Raw genomic sequence first — 20,202 nt, forward strand, 5'->3', positions numbered from 1 at the left:
CCAAAGTAATGGAAATTCACATGATTTCCCATTTTTATTTTTATCTGTGTTTTTCTTTTCTCTAAAATGAATAACATTAGTTATTAAGTAATAACTAATCAAGTAATTACCCAATCAAGTAATTCTAACCCATTGATCATGTCATTCATACCAAATTGAGTAATTAGCAAGTTATTTTTACAAGCATGTATTTGTAAGATTCTTTCTAAAAAATAAGGAGAAAGAAAATGAAGTTCGCTTGTCTTTCTCGCTCTAAAGATGATCCCATCTCTCCCTACACGGGCTGGCTGTTGACCATTACGGAGACCAAACAGCCACAGCCCTTACCGATGCCGTGTACTGGAGGATGCTGGGCCCCCCTGGTTGACTATCTCCCAGAGACCATCACTCCACGAGGGCCACTCCACAGGTGAGCGGTGTGTACGGGTGGAGAGAGATGATGGCTTGGCTTCGACTGGACATCTCTACCTATTAGAAGAGGAAACCTCTTCCAGGTTTCACCAGAAACATCACTTTTTAAGTCAGAGGGGCCTTGCTTGACTTGTCTGCTGGCCCCAGCGGCTTAGTCAAATATTAACCAATGTGCAAAGCGGCCTTGCAGCCCTTTGAGCTTTCTTTCTTTTTTTTTTTTTTTTAAAGAGAGAGGGAAGGGGGGGGGGAGAGAGAGAGAGAGAGAGAGAATTTTCATATTTATTTTTTAGTTATTGGCGGACACAACATCTTTGTTTGTATGTGGTGCTGAGGATCGAACCTGGGCCGCACGCATGCCAGGCGAGCGCGCTACCGCTTGAGCCACATCCCCAGCCCCCTTTGAGCTTTCTTTGGATGTAATTCTGTGATGCTTTTCTGACTGTATTGCAACTTGAAGACAGGGCCTTGTCTTCATCTCACAGTTTTTATTACCTGTGACTTGTAGAATTTAAATTTCATAACTAACTTAACTGATATTTCTTCTTGTTGTGGGGCTGTGTGCTATATCAAAAGCTAAACTCTATATATCTGGAATAAGCTTCTTAATATAATTTTTTCAGCAAGCCATAAATAACAGTTGCATTGAATTGTGATCTAATGGTGTATTTCCACCCGCCTCAGAAGTCACATTAATCTCATCATTTTGTTGGTTAGGTGCAATATTGCTGTGATTTTTATGACTGAGATGGTGGTGGATCACAGTGTAAGAGAAGACTGGGCTCTCCATCTACCACTATTACTCCATGCTGTCTTCTTAGGTAAGACTGGATCTAGAGGGGATTCTACCCAACAGGGTCAAAAACACATAGAGGTAATCCACAGAGATTTCTTTTCACGTTGACGTCAGCGTGCCCCACTTTTGAAAGATTTTAGTCTCTTCTGTTTTTCATTGCACTTTTGTGACACCTACTTTCTAAAATTTCAGCTGATCAGTCATTGTTTGAAATTGTCCTAATTCTACAATGTAAATAATTTGTGCTTTTTTGAGGGAGTTTGGCCGAGGAAGTAAATTTAAAGCACTGAGATATGGTCAGTGCAAACAAAAAGACAGTGCATAGACCATAGCAGGCCTAGCACTGAGCTTCAGGTACTCAAGCAGTAGAGCAGAATGGGAATAGGAGCCATCCAGAAGATGGGTTAGGGACACAAATAAAGTAGGATCCTTCCATAAGACAGATCCAAGGAAGAGAACATCTTAACAAGGAAGAATGCAAACCACGTCAGGTGCTATGGAGAGGTCAAGAAAAGTCCATCTTATCAGCATTTCATGAGACTATTTTATTTAAGAATAAAGCATTTTAATTTTTTAAGCTCAACTTCTTTATGTTGGTAACCCAAAATATAATAAACTAAATATTCTTTTGATGTGTTCCTCCCAGGTCTCTTGGAATCCTTACTATCCCTAGAATCTGAAGGAGCTTACCATTTGGTTATACTAAGCGAGTCCACCATTTTGTTACAGGTTTGGACCATTACCGGCCTGAAGTCTTTGAGCACAGCAAAAAATTGCTTCTTCACCTCTTGATTGCCCTCTCTTGCAACAGCAATTTTCATGCCATTGCTTCTGTGCTCCTGCAGACCCGTGAGATGGGTGAAGCTAAGACTCTAACTGTCCAGCCAGCTTACCAACCGGAATATCTCTATACAGGTAAGGAGGAGGAGCAGCAGGCAGCCTGAGACAGAGTCACAGATGGAAGATGACGGGGGGGTGTCAGTGGAGCCCAAGTTCACTTCTCTCATGCTGTTGCCTCCAACTTATGATAAAAATCCAATAAAAGTAGGGGATAGGAAAGGTAGCAGAATACAACAATTACTAATAGGGCATTATGTAAAATTGTGGATGTGTAACCGACGTGATTCTGCAATCGGCATTTGGGGTAAAATTGGGAGTTCATAACCCACTTCAATCTAATGTATGAAATATGGTATGTCAAGAGCTTTGTAATGTTGTGAACAACCAATTAAAAAAAAAAAAGATGATGCAAGCAGAGGCCCTTGCTAGTCTATAACAGGTGGGAAATAAAAGGAAGAATAAACCTTAAAAAAAAATCCAATAAATGTGTACTGTTTCCCTTGATGTGAACTTGCCTCTCAGAAGCTTTCCTCATTATTAAATATTTTTAAACTTTATTTTTCCTTGTTATGATTGCTACTCCTGTTAACTATGTTACTATTGTGGCATTGAATTTAAAATACTCAGGGTCAAAAACATCAATCTAGAACACTGCAGATAGGGTAGACTGCAAATTGGTCATGGGCCAGGTCCCAGGTGTATAAGTTGTTCTCTTGAAGGAATTTCCACTTTATTGAATGACTGTTTTCTAGAAGGCACAATTTAATGGGAGCCTATGAAAAACTACTGCTGTTTTGAAACGAAAAATTTCTTCAAAGGAATGGGAACAGAAAGCATTGGCTGAGTCAAAGAAATCACCCTGCCATGGCAAGCTATGGAAAGTAGCCATTAGATTTTCACCATGAAGGTCAATGGTTGAAGTTAGTCATGAAAACTTTCCCAAAAGAGTTGGCCAGTTGTTTTCATTTAGAACAGTAATATTTGAAATATCTTAAAATGATGATGAACATTACTATTTAGGTATTGTTTTATACATTACATTGATACCAAGTATGCTATGGCATTTCATTTCACAGGGTACTTTCTTCATTACCTTGAATAGGATGTAGTTTTATTTCACTTCTTGTATTCAGCACTGTCTTGACTTCTAATAGACGTTAACATTTTTCAGGAAAACAAATATGAAGTCATTATTAATTCTGAGATGTAAGCCTCCAGTGTGCCTCGGTTTAAGCTCTTATTTTGAGCCAAGCCACGCTTAATATCCTATCAGCCTCTGAGGGACACAGAACTCTTTATGACAGACACTTAATTTAAAGAATCTAAAGAGTTCTACTTGTTCAAACTTCTATGGATAAAGATGTATTCCATTAAGTATATAGACTTAGGCTGATAAAATTTGCGTCTCAAGTTGTACAACTCTGAGTGCATCAGTTTTACATTCATTATACCAGTGATGTGGTATAAAATGATTTAGGGATTTACCAAAAACAAAATGTACACAGTGACTATAGGCAAGGCAAACAATTGGTAGCCAAAATGATTGGATCTATCACATAGGAATAGGTTTACCGAGTATGGGAAATGTCCCCTTTTTATAAACCATTATTGAGCATCTAGGTTCAACTATAGTTGCTGTCAAATCCACACTAAAAACTGTGTAATAGAAATCATTGTCCTACCTCATTATAATAGAAAACTAAGATACAGAGTGTTATATAAGCTCCAAGGGTACACTGTATGCTGCAGAGATGCTCTAATAATTAACATTATTCAGATGTACTTTAAAAAAAGAGAGAGAGAGAGAACATTTTTAATATTTATTTATTTTTTTTTTTTTTTTGGTTTTCAGCGGATACAACATCTTTGTATGTGGTGCTGAGGATCGAACCCAGGCCGCACGCATGCCAGGCGAGCCCGCTACCACTTGAGCCACATCCCCAGTCCTCAGATGTACTTTTTATAATTATTAAAAGAGGACAAGGGAATGGTCCCATGTGTACTTTTTTTTCCCAAAACCCATATAGCCAGAGAGGTAGAAGTGTTAACCAAATACATAGTGGAAAGAACATACTATTCACTTATATTTTCTTTGAATACCATGCAATATAGTTTATAAAAATATACACATATAGGTGGCTGAAGGGAGTAGCTCAGTTGTAGAGCATGCACTTAACTTTTGTGAGGTCCTGGGTTCAGTCCTCAGCACCAAAATAAACACACACACATATACACAATATTCTAACTTCTAGGCAAATTTACTTAAAACATTAAATATAACTTGCTTATTAGTCAAAGTGACTGTTACCTTAAAAAAGGGGATCACTTTGCATGTTTAAGTCGTCTAACACTGAAGAATAATTTGCTGATAGTACCTTTCTTAGTTGACCTGTTATAATTTAACTTTTCCTTGGCCTGGCCTAGGCATGCATGAAAAACACACACACACACACCAGAGTAGAAAGTGGCAGATCACCTCTATTCCCAAATGTACACTCATCTACACAGCAGTACCACTGATCCCATATACAAAGAAAACCTATCAATTTCATTTCATCATAGGCTAGCCCAAATCAAGTGCTTTCTCCCCCAAATTTAAATAACTTCACAATTGTTTGTGTTCCCCAGCAGGCCTTATTGAGCATGCTGACAAGCACCTTGCTTAACATATCCCTCCTTAAACATCTTCACCCTCCAGGTGGCTTTGACTTCCTGAGAGAGGACCAGTCCTCCCCGGTGCCAGATTCAGGGCTGAGCTCCAGTTCTACCTCCTCCAGCATCAGCCTGGGAGGCAGCAGTGGGAACCTCCCACAGATGACGCAAGAGGTAGAAGATGTGGACACAGCTGCCGAAACCGATGAGAAGGCAAACAAGCTCATTGAATTCCTGACAACCAGGTAGTTGGGGGTCGAGAGTCACACTGCTGCGGTTTTCAGGTCAACCTTTTGAAAAAGTGTCAGCCCTTTAAACCACACAGATGGAAAAGCGGTCCTGGAGTTCTAACAAAGTCCTATTTTCTCTTCTAATTTGCATCTGCCAGCATCTCTGTAAAAGGCAGACACTAGTAGAGCTTGTCTCTGGTCCCACTGATACCGTGGATGATGGGCAGGGAGGTTTCCAGTAGACATTTCCATGGTGCCACAGATGGAGGCAGGACCTGGTAGCTGCAGGCTTGACTTTAGTCACGTATCAGAGCTGCCAGGATCTGGGAGTTCTGAAACTTCGCAAACATCTTCACTCTGGAAACCAATGATTTCAGCTACAATTGAGCCAGGAGTAGCTGCTGAGGGAATCACTGTCTGCGTGTCTGGTCCAAAGAGTCATTTGTAATTGGGAGTCAGAAATGAGAAACTAGGAAGCAGGATGGGAAAGGACTCAAACTAATCATAAAACAAAATCAAGAAAAACTACAAGTGGTCCTGTTTTTTCAGGTCTTCTGGCTCTTCTAATTAACCATTTCACTTGTAAGACTTCAGAATTTCTAGCAGCCTGAGGTCCAGTGTTTGTATAAAGGCATGCACCTGTGACCTGGAGGCACGCTCTCCTTTCGCAGTGAGTTAAGTCCTGGAAATTTAGTTTGTATACATGTTATACAGTATCTGACATGAGTTTTCTTTCTTGCATCAGTTAATGCAAAAAGAGCATTTTCTTTCCCCAATAACTCAGGTTCTATTGCACAGCTCCCAGCTTAATGTGGGATATCATGTGCAGGAAGCTTAGGAAGGGGGCCCTTCATACAGAGTGTGTGCATAGGGTGCTTCAGAGACCTGGTGATTCATAGAGAGAACAGGTGTTGTTGCCACTTACTATCCAACAATACCACATGTTGAGAAAGGCAGCCGACTGAAGTTCTCTCACCTGGCTCTATTGAGTCTTACTGTTGAAAACCAAGTAGACAATGAAAGTCATATCTTCAGTTTGGGTCCACAGTATTTGGCAACTTAATGATGTGGTCTTCATGAAATCCTTATCTCTGCAAATGCTACCATGTGAACAGTGAGTCTGTCTAAATCTACGTTTTATTTAGTATTTTATATTAATTTATTCAACATATCAATAATATGCCTGTACTGTTATGGCAAAATAGGAGATTTTCATTTTGTGAATCAATCTAATTTAAAACATTGAAAAGTATGTCCCTCCAAACTTGAAATGTACCCCCAGATCATGAAGTTTCCGAAAGTATTGTGCATCTTCAGAGTCAGAACTCCATGTATAGTTTTTAAAATGGTAAGTGAAAATTATACTTTTGACATTTTGTGTATTTTGTTCAAGGGCATTTGGTCCACTTTGGTGCCATGAAGACATCACACCCAAAAATCAAAATTCAAAGAGTGCCGAGCAGCTCACTAATTTCCTACGTCACGTTGTGTCCGTATTCAAAGATTCCAAATCAGGTACTTTATCCTCTTTGCCCAGACCCCTCTTTCATCAGTTTTCCATAAGGGAGATCACTTCATGACGACAGTACACCTTATAACGTGATCCTGACACTCACCACCTGTGCATGAGCATATTCATAGGAGAATTTCAAAGCTGCTTCCCAGTGTGGCCCAACTGAATTCATGCCATCTGTACTTGCACCAAGCCCCATCAAATAACCTTCCCAATCTTGCGTATTCTGTCTCTTAATCTTACTAGAATTAAACTATACTCATAATATTAATTGTATCTAGAAAAAAATCGTGAGGCATAAATCTAATTTTTTGGCCAACATCAGTCTCAACTATGAAAAATCGTTAGCCAGTTTAATTAAATGACTGGAATTTTTTAAGGGGGGGAAAAATAAAAGAATTTGAGTCTGGGATGTAGCTCAGTGGTAAGCTCTTGCCTAGAGTGTACTAAGTCCTTGTCATAAAGAGACAAAAAGAATTTGTGATGAAATGTTTTTGGCTTTAAGGGTTTGATAACAATTCCTATACAAATGACCTTTCAATATTCTGAGCACAGTGATTCTCATTGAAACTATAGTAGCATCATAATATTTACAGATTTGCCCACAAGCTGAATTCCTTTCAGATATAACTTGGACTGACTGATTTGTGTGCAAAATTTGAACTTGGTTCCTTACTGTGATATAAAAGCTATGTCTACCCTTTTTTCACACCAGTCTGGCAGTATGAGATCTGGCTCACTGACTTTCCCAGCTGCTCTAATAATTAACATGTTTCCTAGTTTGAAGCATTTCTGATTAACCACATCTCTTTTCATTATCATAAGACACCTACTATAAACCAAAAACTACTGATAAACTGAAATGGTAAACTCATTTCAGGAATAAGATTGCCTTTTGCTTTCTTTCTTCGTGTGTGTGTGTGTGTGTGTGTGTGTGTGTGTGTGTGTGTGTGTGTGTGTCCTGTCTAGCAGGACCTCATGACTGCTAGACAAGTGCTCTACCACTGAGCTGTATCCCCAGCATTTTTTTTTCCTCTTACTACACTATGCTTTATCAAGACTCTTACAAAATTTTTTTTTTTAAAGAGAGAGTGAAAGAGGAAAGAGAGAGAGAGAGAATTTTTAATACCTATTTTTTAGTTCTCGGCGGACACAACATCTTTGTTGGTATGTGGTGCCGAGGATCGAACCCGGGCCGCACGCATGCCAGATGAGTGCGCTACCGCCTGAGCCACATTCCCAGCCCAAAATTTGTCTTTATTTTAAAATGGTTCATTCATTCATTTTGGGATGGATCTTGACATGTTCCCAGGCCAGCCTTGAACACCTGGGTTCAAGCAATGCTCTTGTCTCAGTCTCCCAAATAGCTGGGACTACAGGCATCCAGGTTTATGGTCGATTTTTACAAATGGACCACCACAGGGTAGCTCTATGTTGCCAGGCTGCTGTGACTTTGGTGTCCTAGGTGACTTTGGTGTCCGAGTTTGCAGCACAGAGGCTAACTCGTTCTCTGGCACTAGGTTTTCATCTGGAACAACACTTGAGTGAAGTGGCACTGCAGACAGCCCTGGCGAGCTCCTCCAGGCACTATGCTGGCCGGTCCTTCCAGATATTCCGGGCCCTCAAGCAGCCTCTGTCTGCACATGCCTTGTCTGACCTCCTGTCTCGACTGGTGGAGGTGATTGGAGAACACGGAGATGAGATTCAGGTATAGAAGGGAAGACCACTGAGCTCATGAAGGCCGAGCTCTTTGAATTCAAATGAGAGGAGTTAACTTTCTTTGAGCCTTCTCTCTCACTCATTAAATCATCCATTTGAACAATTTAAAAAATTAGAAGTTGGCCTTTATATTTCCAAAATTCACTATGGGAGCATTGTTCTAGAAATTCAATGAATACTATTCTGTTTATAAAACAAATGGCTGAAAAAATCTGTTTGGATCCTTTTTTTTTTGGGGGGGGGGTTGGGTTAGGTTTTATTTGGCAGAGGGAACATAGGTTATTTTGTATTGTTTGGGGGTTTTACCATCCATTGAGGATGCAGGACACAATCTCTGCACACACAGCAAGCATCTCCATTGTATCTGTGCAAAGTCCTACCCTTCCCTGTGTGGTCATTCTTCAGTAGACTGGAAGAGCTGGAGATGGAATGGAATCGCTGCCACAGGAAGACCCTACTGTAGGAGACCCAGAATCTGAGGAGCTGAATGGCCAGGCCCTTTTTTCCCCTTGACATATTCCTGCATCTCAGAAAACCTGCACAAACCTATGGACTCTACCTTTTTCTCCTCCTTCTGGCCACAAAGTGCAGATAAAATACATCTGAGGCAAACCTCTTCTTAGGCACGCTTCTTACACCTCATCTCTTCCTATCAGACACTATCTGTTGCCCACGCTATTCCTCAGCAGGGGGCCATTCTTGCCCCTTCTCCTGCCCCACCTCCTCCCCACCACTGGATTTCAAACCTTATTGAAGCTGTCAGACATAGAGAAATACATCCTTATTATCAGCTAACTCCTAAGACATCTGAATTTCCTAAATGGTCTTCAAAATTTGTTTTTAGATTTTGTGATTTAAAAACAATGATTGTGTAGCTTTCAGATCTATTGATATTACTGGAATAAAGTTTGCATTAATTAAGTTTATCATCAGAAAGTTAACAGTGACTGTAAGCAGCACAAAATGTAATCTTTGCATGTTTGGCAGGGTTATGTAATGGAAGCCCTTCTGACCTTGGAGGCTGCTGTGGATAACTTATCTGACTGCTTGAAGAACAGTGATCTCTTAACTGTTTTATCTCGGTGAGAATCAGTTCACTGACATTTTGTAATCAAATTTACTGCACTGAATATTTGGGAGATGCTAAACTTGTGACAGAGTACAAAGAGCAAATTTCATTTTTGAAGTCTATATATGACCTGAAAAGTATGTATGGTATTTCCTAAAGTTAAAAAAGGAAGTTATAATATACATATATACACATTTTACAAATATTTTTAGATCAGAAGATAGACACCAAATATTATTTCTGCATTGATACAAATATTAATGATTTTCTACTTTTTCATGTCCTTGAATACTTTTTGTGGGGGGGAGGGTGAATACTGGGGATTGAATCCAGGGGTACTTTCCAACTGAGCTACAGCCCCAGTCCTTCTATTTTATTTTTTATTTTGAGGCAGGTCCTCACTAAGTTACTGAGGGTCCCACTATTGTTGCCAAAGGTGGCCATGGAACTTGTGATCCTCCTGCCTCAGCCTCCCAAATTGCTGGGATTATAGGCATTTGGTAAACAGAAACTAAAACTAAACAGTATTTTTAAATGAACATATACAAAGCTCAGCTGAACTATTTCTATAAAAACTGTTGGAATAAATGTTGAATTTACTTAAAAGAAATTCCTGCTTTTTTTTTGTTGCTGTTGTTGTTGCCAATATTTAGAAAACTCATTTGAAATATTCATGAACCCAGATTGTATAATTGAGCTCATCTTTCTTGAAATTGAGCCAGTAAAAGTTGTACTTGTCAAGGTTTGTTTTTCATAGCTTAAAGTTTAAGGATAAGGAAAAGAAATTAGAAGAAAGTAGTATTTATTTCCAAAGAATATTTCCCCTTCTTTCGTGTTTCCTAGTGGACTTGAGTGGACTTCACTTTTAGTGAAGCTTGTGGGCACTCCACTGAACGAATTTATTTATTTTATAATTTGAACTTATTTGTTTTTATACCCAGCTCTTCATCACCAGATTTAAGCTCCAGCACTAAACTAACTGCAAGCAGAAAGAGCACAGGGCAACTAAATGTGAACCCAGGAGCTGCTGGTGGCAACACCACAACTGCAGAACGGAGTCGGCATCAAAGAAGCTTCTCTGTGCCCAAGAAGTTTGGTGTGGTTGACCGATCCTCTGACCCACCTCGAAGTGCCACCCTGGACAGAATTCAGGCTTGTACCCAACAGGGTCTTTCCTCAAAAACCAGAAGCTCCTCCTCTTTGAAGGACAGTCTTACAGACCCCTCCCACATAAATCATCCCACCAACCTGTTGGCCACCATCTTCTGGGTCACAGTGGCCTTGATGGAGTCTGACTTTGAGTTTGAGTACCTAATGGCCTTAAGGCTGTTGAATCGACTACTAGCACATATGCCACTTGATAAAGCTGAGAACCGAGAAAAACTTGAGAAACTCCAGGCCCAGCTCAAGTGGGCTGACTTCTCAGGGTTACAGCAGCTGCTGCTGAAGGGATTCACATCTCTCACCACAACCGACCTGACCCTGCAACTTTTCAGCTTGCTGACCCCAGTGTCCAAAGTATCCATGGTGGATTCATCCCAAGCTATCGGTAAAGCCAATTTGCTCACTCTCAATGCTCGTGGTGGGATTTATCTTTAGTGGAATAAGATGATATGGATTTACTGCTTTTAACAGTTTTGCTAAGAAATGGTTCTGTAGGAATAGCTTCTTTTGTTTTGTTTTCTTTTCTTTTAAAATTCCATTTAATGGGGTTGGAGATGTGGTAGAGCACTTACCTAGCATGTGCGAGACTCAAGGTGTGATGGCCAGCACTGCCTTTATATCATAGAAGATATTTCAAGGGCTGGGGATGTGGCTCAAGCGGTAGCGCGCTCGCCTGGCATGCGTGCGGCCCGGGTTCGATCCTCAGCACCACATACCAACAAAGATGTTGTGTCCGCCGAGAACTAAAAAATAAAATATTAAAAAAAAAGAAGATATTTCAAGGCAGTAAATTAAAAGGGCAGTACAGTGAACTTTCCTCTTAGAACCACCTTCATAGTGTCCTAGAGATTTTGATCTGTTGTGTCTCTATTCTTATTTATCTCTAAGTATTTTTTTTAATTTCATCCCTGGTTTCTTCAACTGTCCATTGGTCATTCAATAGTGTAATATTTTTAGTCTCTGGGTGTTAGAGCAGCTTCTATTTTTAATTTTATCATTGATTTCTAACCTCATTCCCTTAGGATCTGATAAAATGCAACGTTTAATCTCTATTTCTTTGTATTTGCTCAGAGTTGCTTTGTAGCATAAGATATGGTCTGTTTTAGAGAAGGATCTGTGTGCTGCTGAGAAGAAAATGTATTCAGTTATTGATGAATGAAATATTCTACATATGTCTGCTAAGTCTAAATTATTGTATTTTTTAGTTCTACAGCTTCTTTATTTAGTTTTTGTTTGGAAGGTCTATTGAGTGGTAAGAGAAGTGTGTTCAAGTCACCCAGGATTATTTTGTTACGATCTATTTGATTCTCAAAGTTGTGAAGGGTTTGTTTGGTATATGCTGAACCTCTTTTTTTTCTTTTATTTATTTATTTATTTTTACTTGTTCTTTTTAGATATACAAGACAGTAGAATGTATTTTGACGTATTATATATACGTGGAATATTCCTTTGCTCTTATACAGACTATTTTTCCCATTTTTTCAACTCCCAAATCTTTTAATTATTTATTGCTTTTCTTTTCCTCTTCAAAATTTTATTGATTCCCTATTGTTTTGAATTAAACCAAATCAACACACCAAATTTTTAATACCATGGCAAATAGCCCAGAATTCATTTCATGAACTAGATTTTCACTAAGAGGTTCTAGGCTATTCCTCATTATTTGAAAAAGTCTTTACTAAGCCGAGCTGGGTGGCACATGCCTGTAATCCCAGTGACTCAGGAGGCTGAGGCAGAAAGATTACAAGTTCAAAGCCAGCCTCAGCCATTTAGATAGGCTCTATGCTACTTAGGGAGACCATCTCAAAATAAAAAAGGACTGGGGATGTGGCTCAGTGGTAAAGCACCCCTGGGTTCAATCTCCAATAAGTCTTTATAATTCTGTAACTAAGACTTAAATTGGTTGATCTATGTCCTTTTATACCAGCTTTTCTTAAAATGTGTTTTGATAAAAATTTCAAATTAGTGTTTCAGCTCAATTCAGTCTGTTCCAATAAAATCTGTGCCGTCATTCTTCATTCACAAAGAATCCATCACAAGATGACAAATGTATGTTAAAATTGCAAATCTACTTTGGTGCCTCCTTTATAATTATTGCCATTGTGATTGTCTGTTTTTCATGGATTTTTGTTTTAGGTCATATTTAAGCTGCTTCCAAAGACTGCTTTTGTATCACTGCAGAATAAAACCTATAATGTGCCTGTCCACTGTCACTAGTTAAAATGTCCTGTATTTAGCTATCTTCATTGTATCTTCTCTAATCCAGGGTTTCCACTGAATGTCTTGTGTCTCCTGCCCCAGCTGATCCAGCATTTTGAAAATCCCAATCAGTTCTGTAAAGATATAGCCGAAAGGATTGCTCAGGTATGAGTTTCAGTTCCACCTTCAGGCAAGTCTATATGGGACTGCAGGAAGGCCCAGTGTCAGTCAGAAATGACCAGGCCCAGGGAAGCCAGTGATTTTTCTCAAATGTGAGTGTCTGATGCATACTGTCTTCTTTGATTATTAAGAAAAACGAGTGGAAAGAACTTTTGGAAATTGTATTAGCTAATTACTAAGCTAAGCCCTGCTGTTACTACCACAAGTTCTGTCAGTCTCCTTTCCAGACTATCAGGATTTACAGCAAAATTTGGTAACATTTCTTCCTTTCATTGGAATACTTTATCCTTAATTGCTTTTCTTATCTTAAAAGGTTTGTTTGGAAGAGAAAAACCCTAAACTTTCAAATCTTGCACACGTTATGACTCTTTATAAAACACACAGTTATACAAGGGACTGTGCCACGTGGGTCAATGTGGTCTGTCGATACCTTCATGAAGCATATGCTGACATTACCTTGAACATGGTCACCTACCTGGCAGAGGTAAGCTTTAAACTAAGGATAACATCCATTATAGCTTCTCTGGTTAAATATTCATATGGAACTGATAATATACCCTCAACTTCTGTTTATTGAGTCCCTGCTACATATTATTATAGATACTAATGGAAGCATCTCAAATCTTCACAAGCCAGTGATGTGGTTATTATTATAATAAAGAATCTGAGGCTCTGCCAGGTTAAGTTTAAGGTGGCAGAGCAGGTCTTTGATCCCAGATCTAGCTACTTCCAAGGCTTAAACTCCTGTTTATTAATACCTATCAGCATGACAGAGATGCGAACATCTTATCCTAATTATTCTGAGTGTTCAAATCTTATTTAAGGAGTTACTGTGTATCTTGATGTGTTTAATGGTTGTTTGCTCTGAAGTAATTAACAAAACATACCTCCTAAAAAAAATGTTTATCATTACCTTTTTTTAAATCAAACTGGAATGTGTTTGTAGCACAAACATTACAACCCAAACTCTAATTTTCTGTTTCTGTTTGTGCTAGAAATATATAGCATTTCACAGGTAGTCCTATAGTCCCAACAAATTTAATATGCAAGGTCATAAAATCCTTATCCAAAGAGATAAGGGCAATCTATCCTAACTTTTCTTTTAGTTATATCACCAATATAGGTTTCAAATAAGTTAAAAAGTCAACCATTCCTCAAAGCCTCTACAAGATTGAACGGTTCGGGATGGGGCTGTGTAATTCAATGGTAGAATGCCTGCCTCACAAGTGTGAGGCACTGGGTTCAATCCTCAGCACATAAAGGTATTATGTCCATCTACAACTAAAAAAAATGTTTTTAATTGAAATTATCTATGTAGCATAAGGTACAAACCCATAAAACAATATTTGCAGTTGACCCTGCAGGATTCTGCCTGACAGTATGGATCAGCAATCTATGGGCTACATCAGACCATCAGCAGTCCAGGATTCATTTACTCCTTCCCCACCTGGCACTATAAGGACCTCTCATAGTGCCACTCCAGTGCTGTTGATAATCACCTGGTCACAGCTGTCCCTGAACATACCTTGGCACACAATAAGTACTGGGAGAACTGGCACAAACATCCTGTTTACAAGGCGGATAATGGTGCCTGTTTTAAAAGAAGATGTAGGGGGTGATAGGATAGAAGGAAGCAATATTTGTTTGGAATACTAACCATGATAGTTTCAAAAGTGTAAATGGAAGGTGGGACACACACACAGTGGAACACCATTCACCCTCAAGAGGCAGAAATTCTAACACGTTTCACCACAGATGAGCCTTGAGTACATAATGCTAAGTGAAATAAGCCAGATACAAAAGGAAAATATCATGATTCAACGTACTTGAGGCACATAGATTAGGCAAATCTATAGGAGCAGAAAATATATATATATATTGATTACCAGGAGCTGGGGGCAGTAGGTAGGAGACAGTTATTTTATTGGTATAGAATCTCAGTATGGAGTGATGAGCAAGTCCTGGAAGTACATAATGATGGCTGCACAGCAATGTGAATTGATACCACTGAATTGCACACTTAAAAATGGTTAAAATGGTTATGATGTGTACTTCACCACACACACACACACACACACACACACACACACAAAATATATTAAAATAAGTCACCTAATTTGTTCTGTTCTGCCCTTATCACAAAATTGTCACCAAAAAATTTTATTATGAGCTTACCCAACTTTCCACCATATATAATCCAATTCACGTTTGTTTCAGTTACCTGTTTTTTCAGGTCTTAGCCATGCACATATGGCTAACTGTGTGGCACTAGGCAGCCCTTGCATTGCACCTGCTCTGTTTATGCTAATTCTGTGTGTATCTCCATGTGTTGACCTAACTCACAGGGTGCTGTTTTGAATAACCCTGGAATTCTGTCAGGTTCATGTAAAACTTTAACCATTTCCCTTTTGTTGTTTATTCTATTAGAAGGGGTCCTGTTATGTAGACCTTTTATCAAATGATATTTGATATTTTATCAAGTGATCACTTATATTATCTAAAAAATCAAGTGATCCCTTTTCCCAAAGTATAACTACCCAGTCAAAAGACACAACTATGTGGATATGTTACTACATTTGAGAAATTGGTCTCCACAGAGAATTTCCTAATTTACAATACTAACATGTATCAATATTTTTTGTGTGGCTATATTCCTACTAAATTTTGTCACTGCAGGTATTCATTTTTCTGTCTGGTGCTTTTTATAAATACTGTCAGATTATTTTCCTTATGTATTTCCTTTCTGGTGAAGATATTCAATTTTCCACACAATGGATTTACGTAACTGTTTACTTCCTCCTATGTGAGCTGTTCTGTTATTTCCTTTGACCACTTTTGATGTGGAATTTCAGGATTTATTTGTATCATTTCTATCAATCCTTTATTTTGAATAGCAAACTTTTATCATGATGCCTAACATAAATATTTTCTCACTATTCTGTTTTTCTTTGAGACAATATCATTGGCTTTTTTCCTGATTATAAAAGACAGCTCATAACAGAAAATTTGGAAGGTCCAGAACATTACTTTTAAAAATAAAGGAAAAGCATCACCCAAAATTATTTTATTTAGAGAGAAATACTGTTTCTGTACAACAAACATATCCATTTCAATTTTGGCATCAACAGTTATGTAGCTAATCTGTATGCTCTTTGCCCGTGTTTTTTATTGGTGTATCCTAGTTGTAAGTAGTGGCAGAATTCATTGTTACATATTTGTACATGTGCACAATATAATTTGGCCAATATCATTTCCCAGCATTTCCCCATTCTCTCCCCTCTTCCCTGCCCCTGGTCCCTTTGCTCTCTATTTTACTGATCTCCCTTTGATTTCAACGGGATCTGCCCCCACCTTTCTTTTCCTTTTTCCTCTCTCTAGCTTCCACATATGAGAGGGAACATATGACCCTTGACCTTCTGAGTTTGGCTTATTTCACTTAACATAGTGGTCTCTAGTTTCATCCACTTTCCTGCAAATGACATAATGTCATTCTTTTTTATGGCTGAATAAAACTCCACTGTGTATTTTTTTTTTATCCATTCATCCATTTATGGACACCTAGGCTGGTTCTGTAAGACAATTATATATGCTTTATCTTCTACTTAATATCATCTAATATGCTTTGCTGTCTTTAAAACATTATTAACTACATAATAGTTCACAATGTAATTTACTATTAATTTATATATCAATTTCCCTGATGTTCAATATTTAAATTGCTTGTAGTGCTTTCTTGTTTGTGTATGCTTTTTTAACCATATAAATTACAGAAATCTCATACATACACTATGATTTCATAGTGTTTATCTCTGGCTTTGGAAAGAAATGTTCCTAAGAGTGTAAATATTATTCCAAAAATATGGACCTCTTTATTGCTCATCATCTCAAATACCAAATTATCCAATTTACATTTCTACTGGTGTATAAGAATACCTAATTACTTTTCTCCTTACCAATACTAAATATTGCCAGTTTCTAATCTTTGCCAATTTCATAACTGAAAAATTATATTGCAGTTTATAATTTATATAATTTATACAATTTATAAGTGTTGATGATTAATGTTGTTTGATGCTTTCCTCTTGAGATTTATTTTTTTTAATATTACATTGTGTACATTTTATGATGTCCCTGGACCTCCCCACAGTACCTTTGATGGTATCTCCATTTCCTCGGTAGTTAGGATCTTTTATATTCCCTCCTAAGGAAATATGCAATGGTAAAGATCTGGGGAAACCTGGGTGCTTCTATGGGAAAGTCCTGTGTAGAGCTGACTTCACCTGCACTTTACCTCCCACAGTTGCTGGAGAAAGGTCTCCCCAGTATGCAACAGCCCCTCCTCCAAGTGATCTACAGTCTGCTCAGCTACATGGACCTTTCTGTTGTTCCTGTCAAGCAGTTTAATGTGGAAGTTCTTAAGACTATTGAAAAATACGTCCAAGTGAGTATCTGCATAAGTTTACTTATCAGCAGAGTCAATCCAAAAAGACTAAGACTTGTCTATAATTTGTCCTTGGGTACAAAGCCTTATGGGCACTAGATCATGTATTCATTCCTTGGTATCCATGACAAAGGAAGGGCAGTCCAGCCTGGTGGTTGACAGCATCCTGAGTGGCACTCTGAGAAGACAGAATGAGGCCTTGGCACATTCCTCACCTTCAGAGGGCACAGTTCTGCCTACTGGGGCTTGTAGGCTGCATATTAAAAGCACACACCTGGCTGGGAGGGCAGGGGCAGATCTTATTTCTGGTACCTCATTTCAAAGGAGGAGGAGGGACAAGGAACTTTTATGCGTGCCATGTGCCAGGTTCCAGACCAGGTGCCTCAACATGTGAAAAGTTACTCAGCAGTTAAAATCCCCACTTTAGAGTAAGCCAACTAAGGTTAAGATACTTGCATAAATGTTTTTTAAAAAACTCCAACTGTTTGTTGGGATCATAAGTAAAATGACAATGTGACTAACTAATAAGAGTGTCTGGGGGTTCATTATGCTAGTTTCTGTTTCTGTGTTATTTTAATATTTCCGTCATAAACAGTCTTGAAAGATTTAATAAAAACAAAAATCAACCAGAGACTGGCCCCATGATCTCAGTTAGTAGAGGGTGGAGCTGGTATTTAAATCTGGCTCCAAAGTCATTCCTTTTGTTTCACTGAACCAGGCACCCGGCACAGCAGGACACTTGGTGAACATCAATAAACACCTACAGAATGTTTCTTTAAAGCCATATCCTGAGACTCCCCAACTGGGTGGGGGTAGAGGTGGGGATTAATAAAAATAAAAGAAAAATATAAGTAGATCTCAAAGGAGCAAAGAGAGCAGAAACCAGAGCCCAGAAGTTTATCTGAAACAAACTAGAGCCCAGAAGTTTATCTGAAACACACACCACAGACTGAACATAGGGAACTTCCGCAGGCTTCTCCACATCTAGTTGTTCATCTCTTTCTTCTCAGGAGTGTGCATGGAGAGTTGCAGAATTCAAGAGCAAACATTAGGCTTGCTCTGGCAAATCTCACTGACAGGTAGTGTAAAGTTTAGATATTCCTTTCCATCTCCACCAATGACAATTACTGGGATTATTTAATGCTAAAAGTTGTTTATTTTTTTTTCTTCACTTTTAAAGTGCCAATGATAGTTGCGCCACAAGATAGGCATTCATTCAATAACAATTTCAGCACTCACGGGACAAGGGGGTCAGCTACATCCTTCTATTAATCATATGGCCCGTTTTCTTGTTGTATTAGTAGGATGTTCACTCTGTCCTGGGCTTGCAGGCCATCTCTGGTACTTAATTTCTTATCTTGAATAATGGCTAATTTCATATTAATCCATGGTTTCCCTTGTGCAGAATTTAAGGAAGGAGATGTATTTTATTTATTATTATAAAAATAATTACAATTGTTATTAAGTTGCTTTAACTATGTTCAATATTTTTGTGGGGGAAGTACCTCTTCCCACAAGTCAAGAAAACAAAGAGGGTAAAACAAACTAATTGTTAAAGAAGAGCAGGAAGTTGATATATATTAAGGAAAGGAAAAGCATTCCAGGATGAGGGGATCGCATAAGGAAAGGCACAGAGGCCAAAGAGACCTTGCCTGGCCTAGGGTACTCTAGTAGTAGCTGCATGGAATGAGATCTGCAGGTCATGCTCAGAGTGTGGACACCACCCTGTCCACTAGAGGGAGCCATTGAAGCATGGAGACAGAGAGAGAGCCTGCTCTGAAGAGTTCTAGAAAGATCAGGGTAGCTGATTCTAAGGCTAGTTAAGGGGCCATTGAAATAATCTGGGCAGGGCCAGAGAGAATTCCACTGAGTTTAAACAGGAATAGACAAAAGGGAAAGAAATATCAAAGGGAAAGGTAAGAGGAGTTAAGAAGAGCTTCCAGAATCCTGTGTTAGGTAACAAGAAAGATATGAAGTGAGAAAAGAGATCAAGAGGCCCAGGAATAAAATGGAGCAAGAAGACCCAAAGAAGTCAAAGGATCAAGGAAGACTGAAACCTGGAACCTGGAGGAGGGAGAACTTTGAGAAAGAGTGAATAGTCAACAGCATAACATTTTAGCATTGGGAGTTTTTTTTTTTTTTTTTAATCAAATTAAGGAGGTAGCTCCTTGGCAAAAATTGTACCTGTGATTTTTTTAACTTTATTCATTTGAATACAGACAAAAATGAGTCTTTTTTATTTGCTTATTTCCTAAATGTAGCTCATTTTAGATATAAATGGCCTACTTATATCATTTGCCTTTTACTTATCACGGAATTCCCTACATGTTTTGAGTCAGTCAATTTCAGCAGCAGTTAGCTTTCCAAAATGAAGTTGTTTTTAACCTTGAGTGTTTTATTTCTTGCAGAGCATTCACTGGAGAGAGGCTTTGAATATCTTAAAGTTGGTCGTGTCTCGATCGGCCAGCCTGGTGTTGCCTTCCTACCAGCACAGTGACCTCTCAAAGATAGAAATACATCGTGTGTGGACTAGTGCTTCCAAGGAACTACCTGGAAAAACCTTGGACTTTCACTTTGACATTTCAGAGGTACTTAACTCTGTTAGCTGTTTCTGTGAACTTAAGCATGAACTTATGATGGCAAAAGTTACAAGTAATTTCCTGGAGAAAGGAAGACTTATATTTATTATTAACAAAGACTGCCAAAGTCTAAATTTGGTTCCATTCTATTAAGAACATACTGAAGGGCTGAGGATGAGCATGTACAAGCCCCTGTGTTTGATGCCCAGCACCATTAAAAAAAAAAAAAAAAAAGAAAGAAAGAAAGAAAACTGAATTTCATATTCTCTGGGGCTCATAATTAGCAGCTTTAAGAAATAGAATCTAACCTAGCTGGGTGTGGTGATGCACACCTGTAATCCCAGCAGCTCTGGAAGCTAAGATAGGAGGATTGTGAGTTCAAAGCCAGCCTCAGCAACAGTGAGGCACTAAG

The 20,202-nt window shown here is 38.7% G+C and overlaps 1 protein-coding gene across 8 annotated transcripts in view; it reads left to right on the plus strand.

The window, feature by feature from the left end:
• The window catches only part of FRY (FRY microtubule binding protein), a gene marked incomplete at its 5' end in the record, with an annotated part of 420,839 nt that overhangs the window by 356,927 nt on the left and 43,710 nt on the right, over positions 1-20,202 (plus strand). For all 8 annotated transcript variants that reach the window (XM_081286098.1, XM_081286096.1, XM_081286091.1 and 5 more), the window contains 12 exons: positions 259-409; positions 1,126-1,229; positions 1,934-2,119; positions 4,743-4,941; positions 6,320-6,441; positions 7,960-8,147; positions 9,146-9,240; positions 10,169-10,776; positions 12,658-12,755; positions 13,084-13,254; positions 17,071-17,211; positions 19,620-19,799. In XM_081286098.1, coding sequence (XP_081142224.1) covers positions 259-409; positions 1,126-1,229; positions 1,934-2,119; positions 4,743-4,941; positions 6,320-6,441; positions 7,960-8,147; positions 9,146-9,240; positions 10,169-10,776; positions 12,658-12,755; positions 13,084-13,254; positions 17,071-17,211; positions 19,620-19,799 — 2,243 coding nt within the window. The remainder of the gene's footprint in view (positions 1-258; positions 410-1,125; positions 1,230-1,933; positions 2,120-4,742; positions 4,942-6,319; positions 6,442-7,959; positions 8,148-9,145; positions 9,241-10,168; positions 10,777-12,657; positions 12,756-13,083; positions 13,255-17,070; positions 17,212-19,619; positions 19,800-20,202) is intronic.

This window comes from Spermophilus citellus, assembly GCF_964194105.1.
Source record: "Spermophilus citellus genome assembly, chromosome: 1".
Taxonomy (NCBI): domain Eukaryota; kingdom Metazoa; phylum Chordata; class Mammalia; order Rodentia; family Sciuridae; genus Spermophilus; species Spermophilus citellus.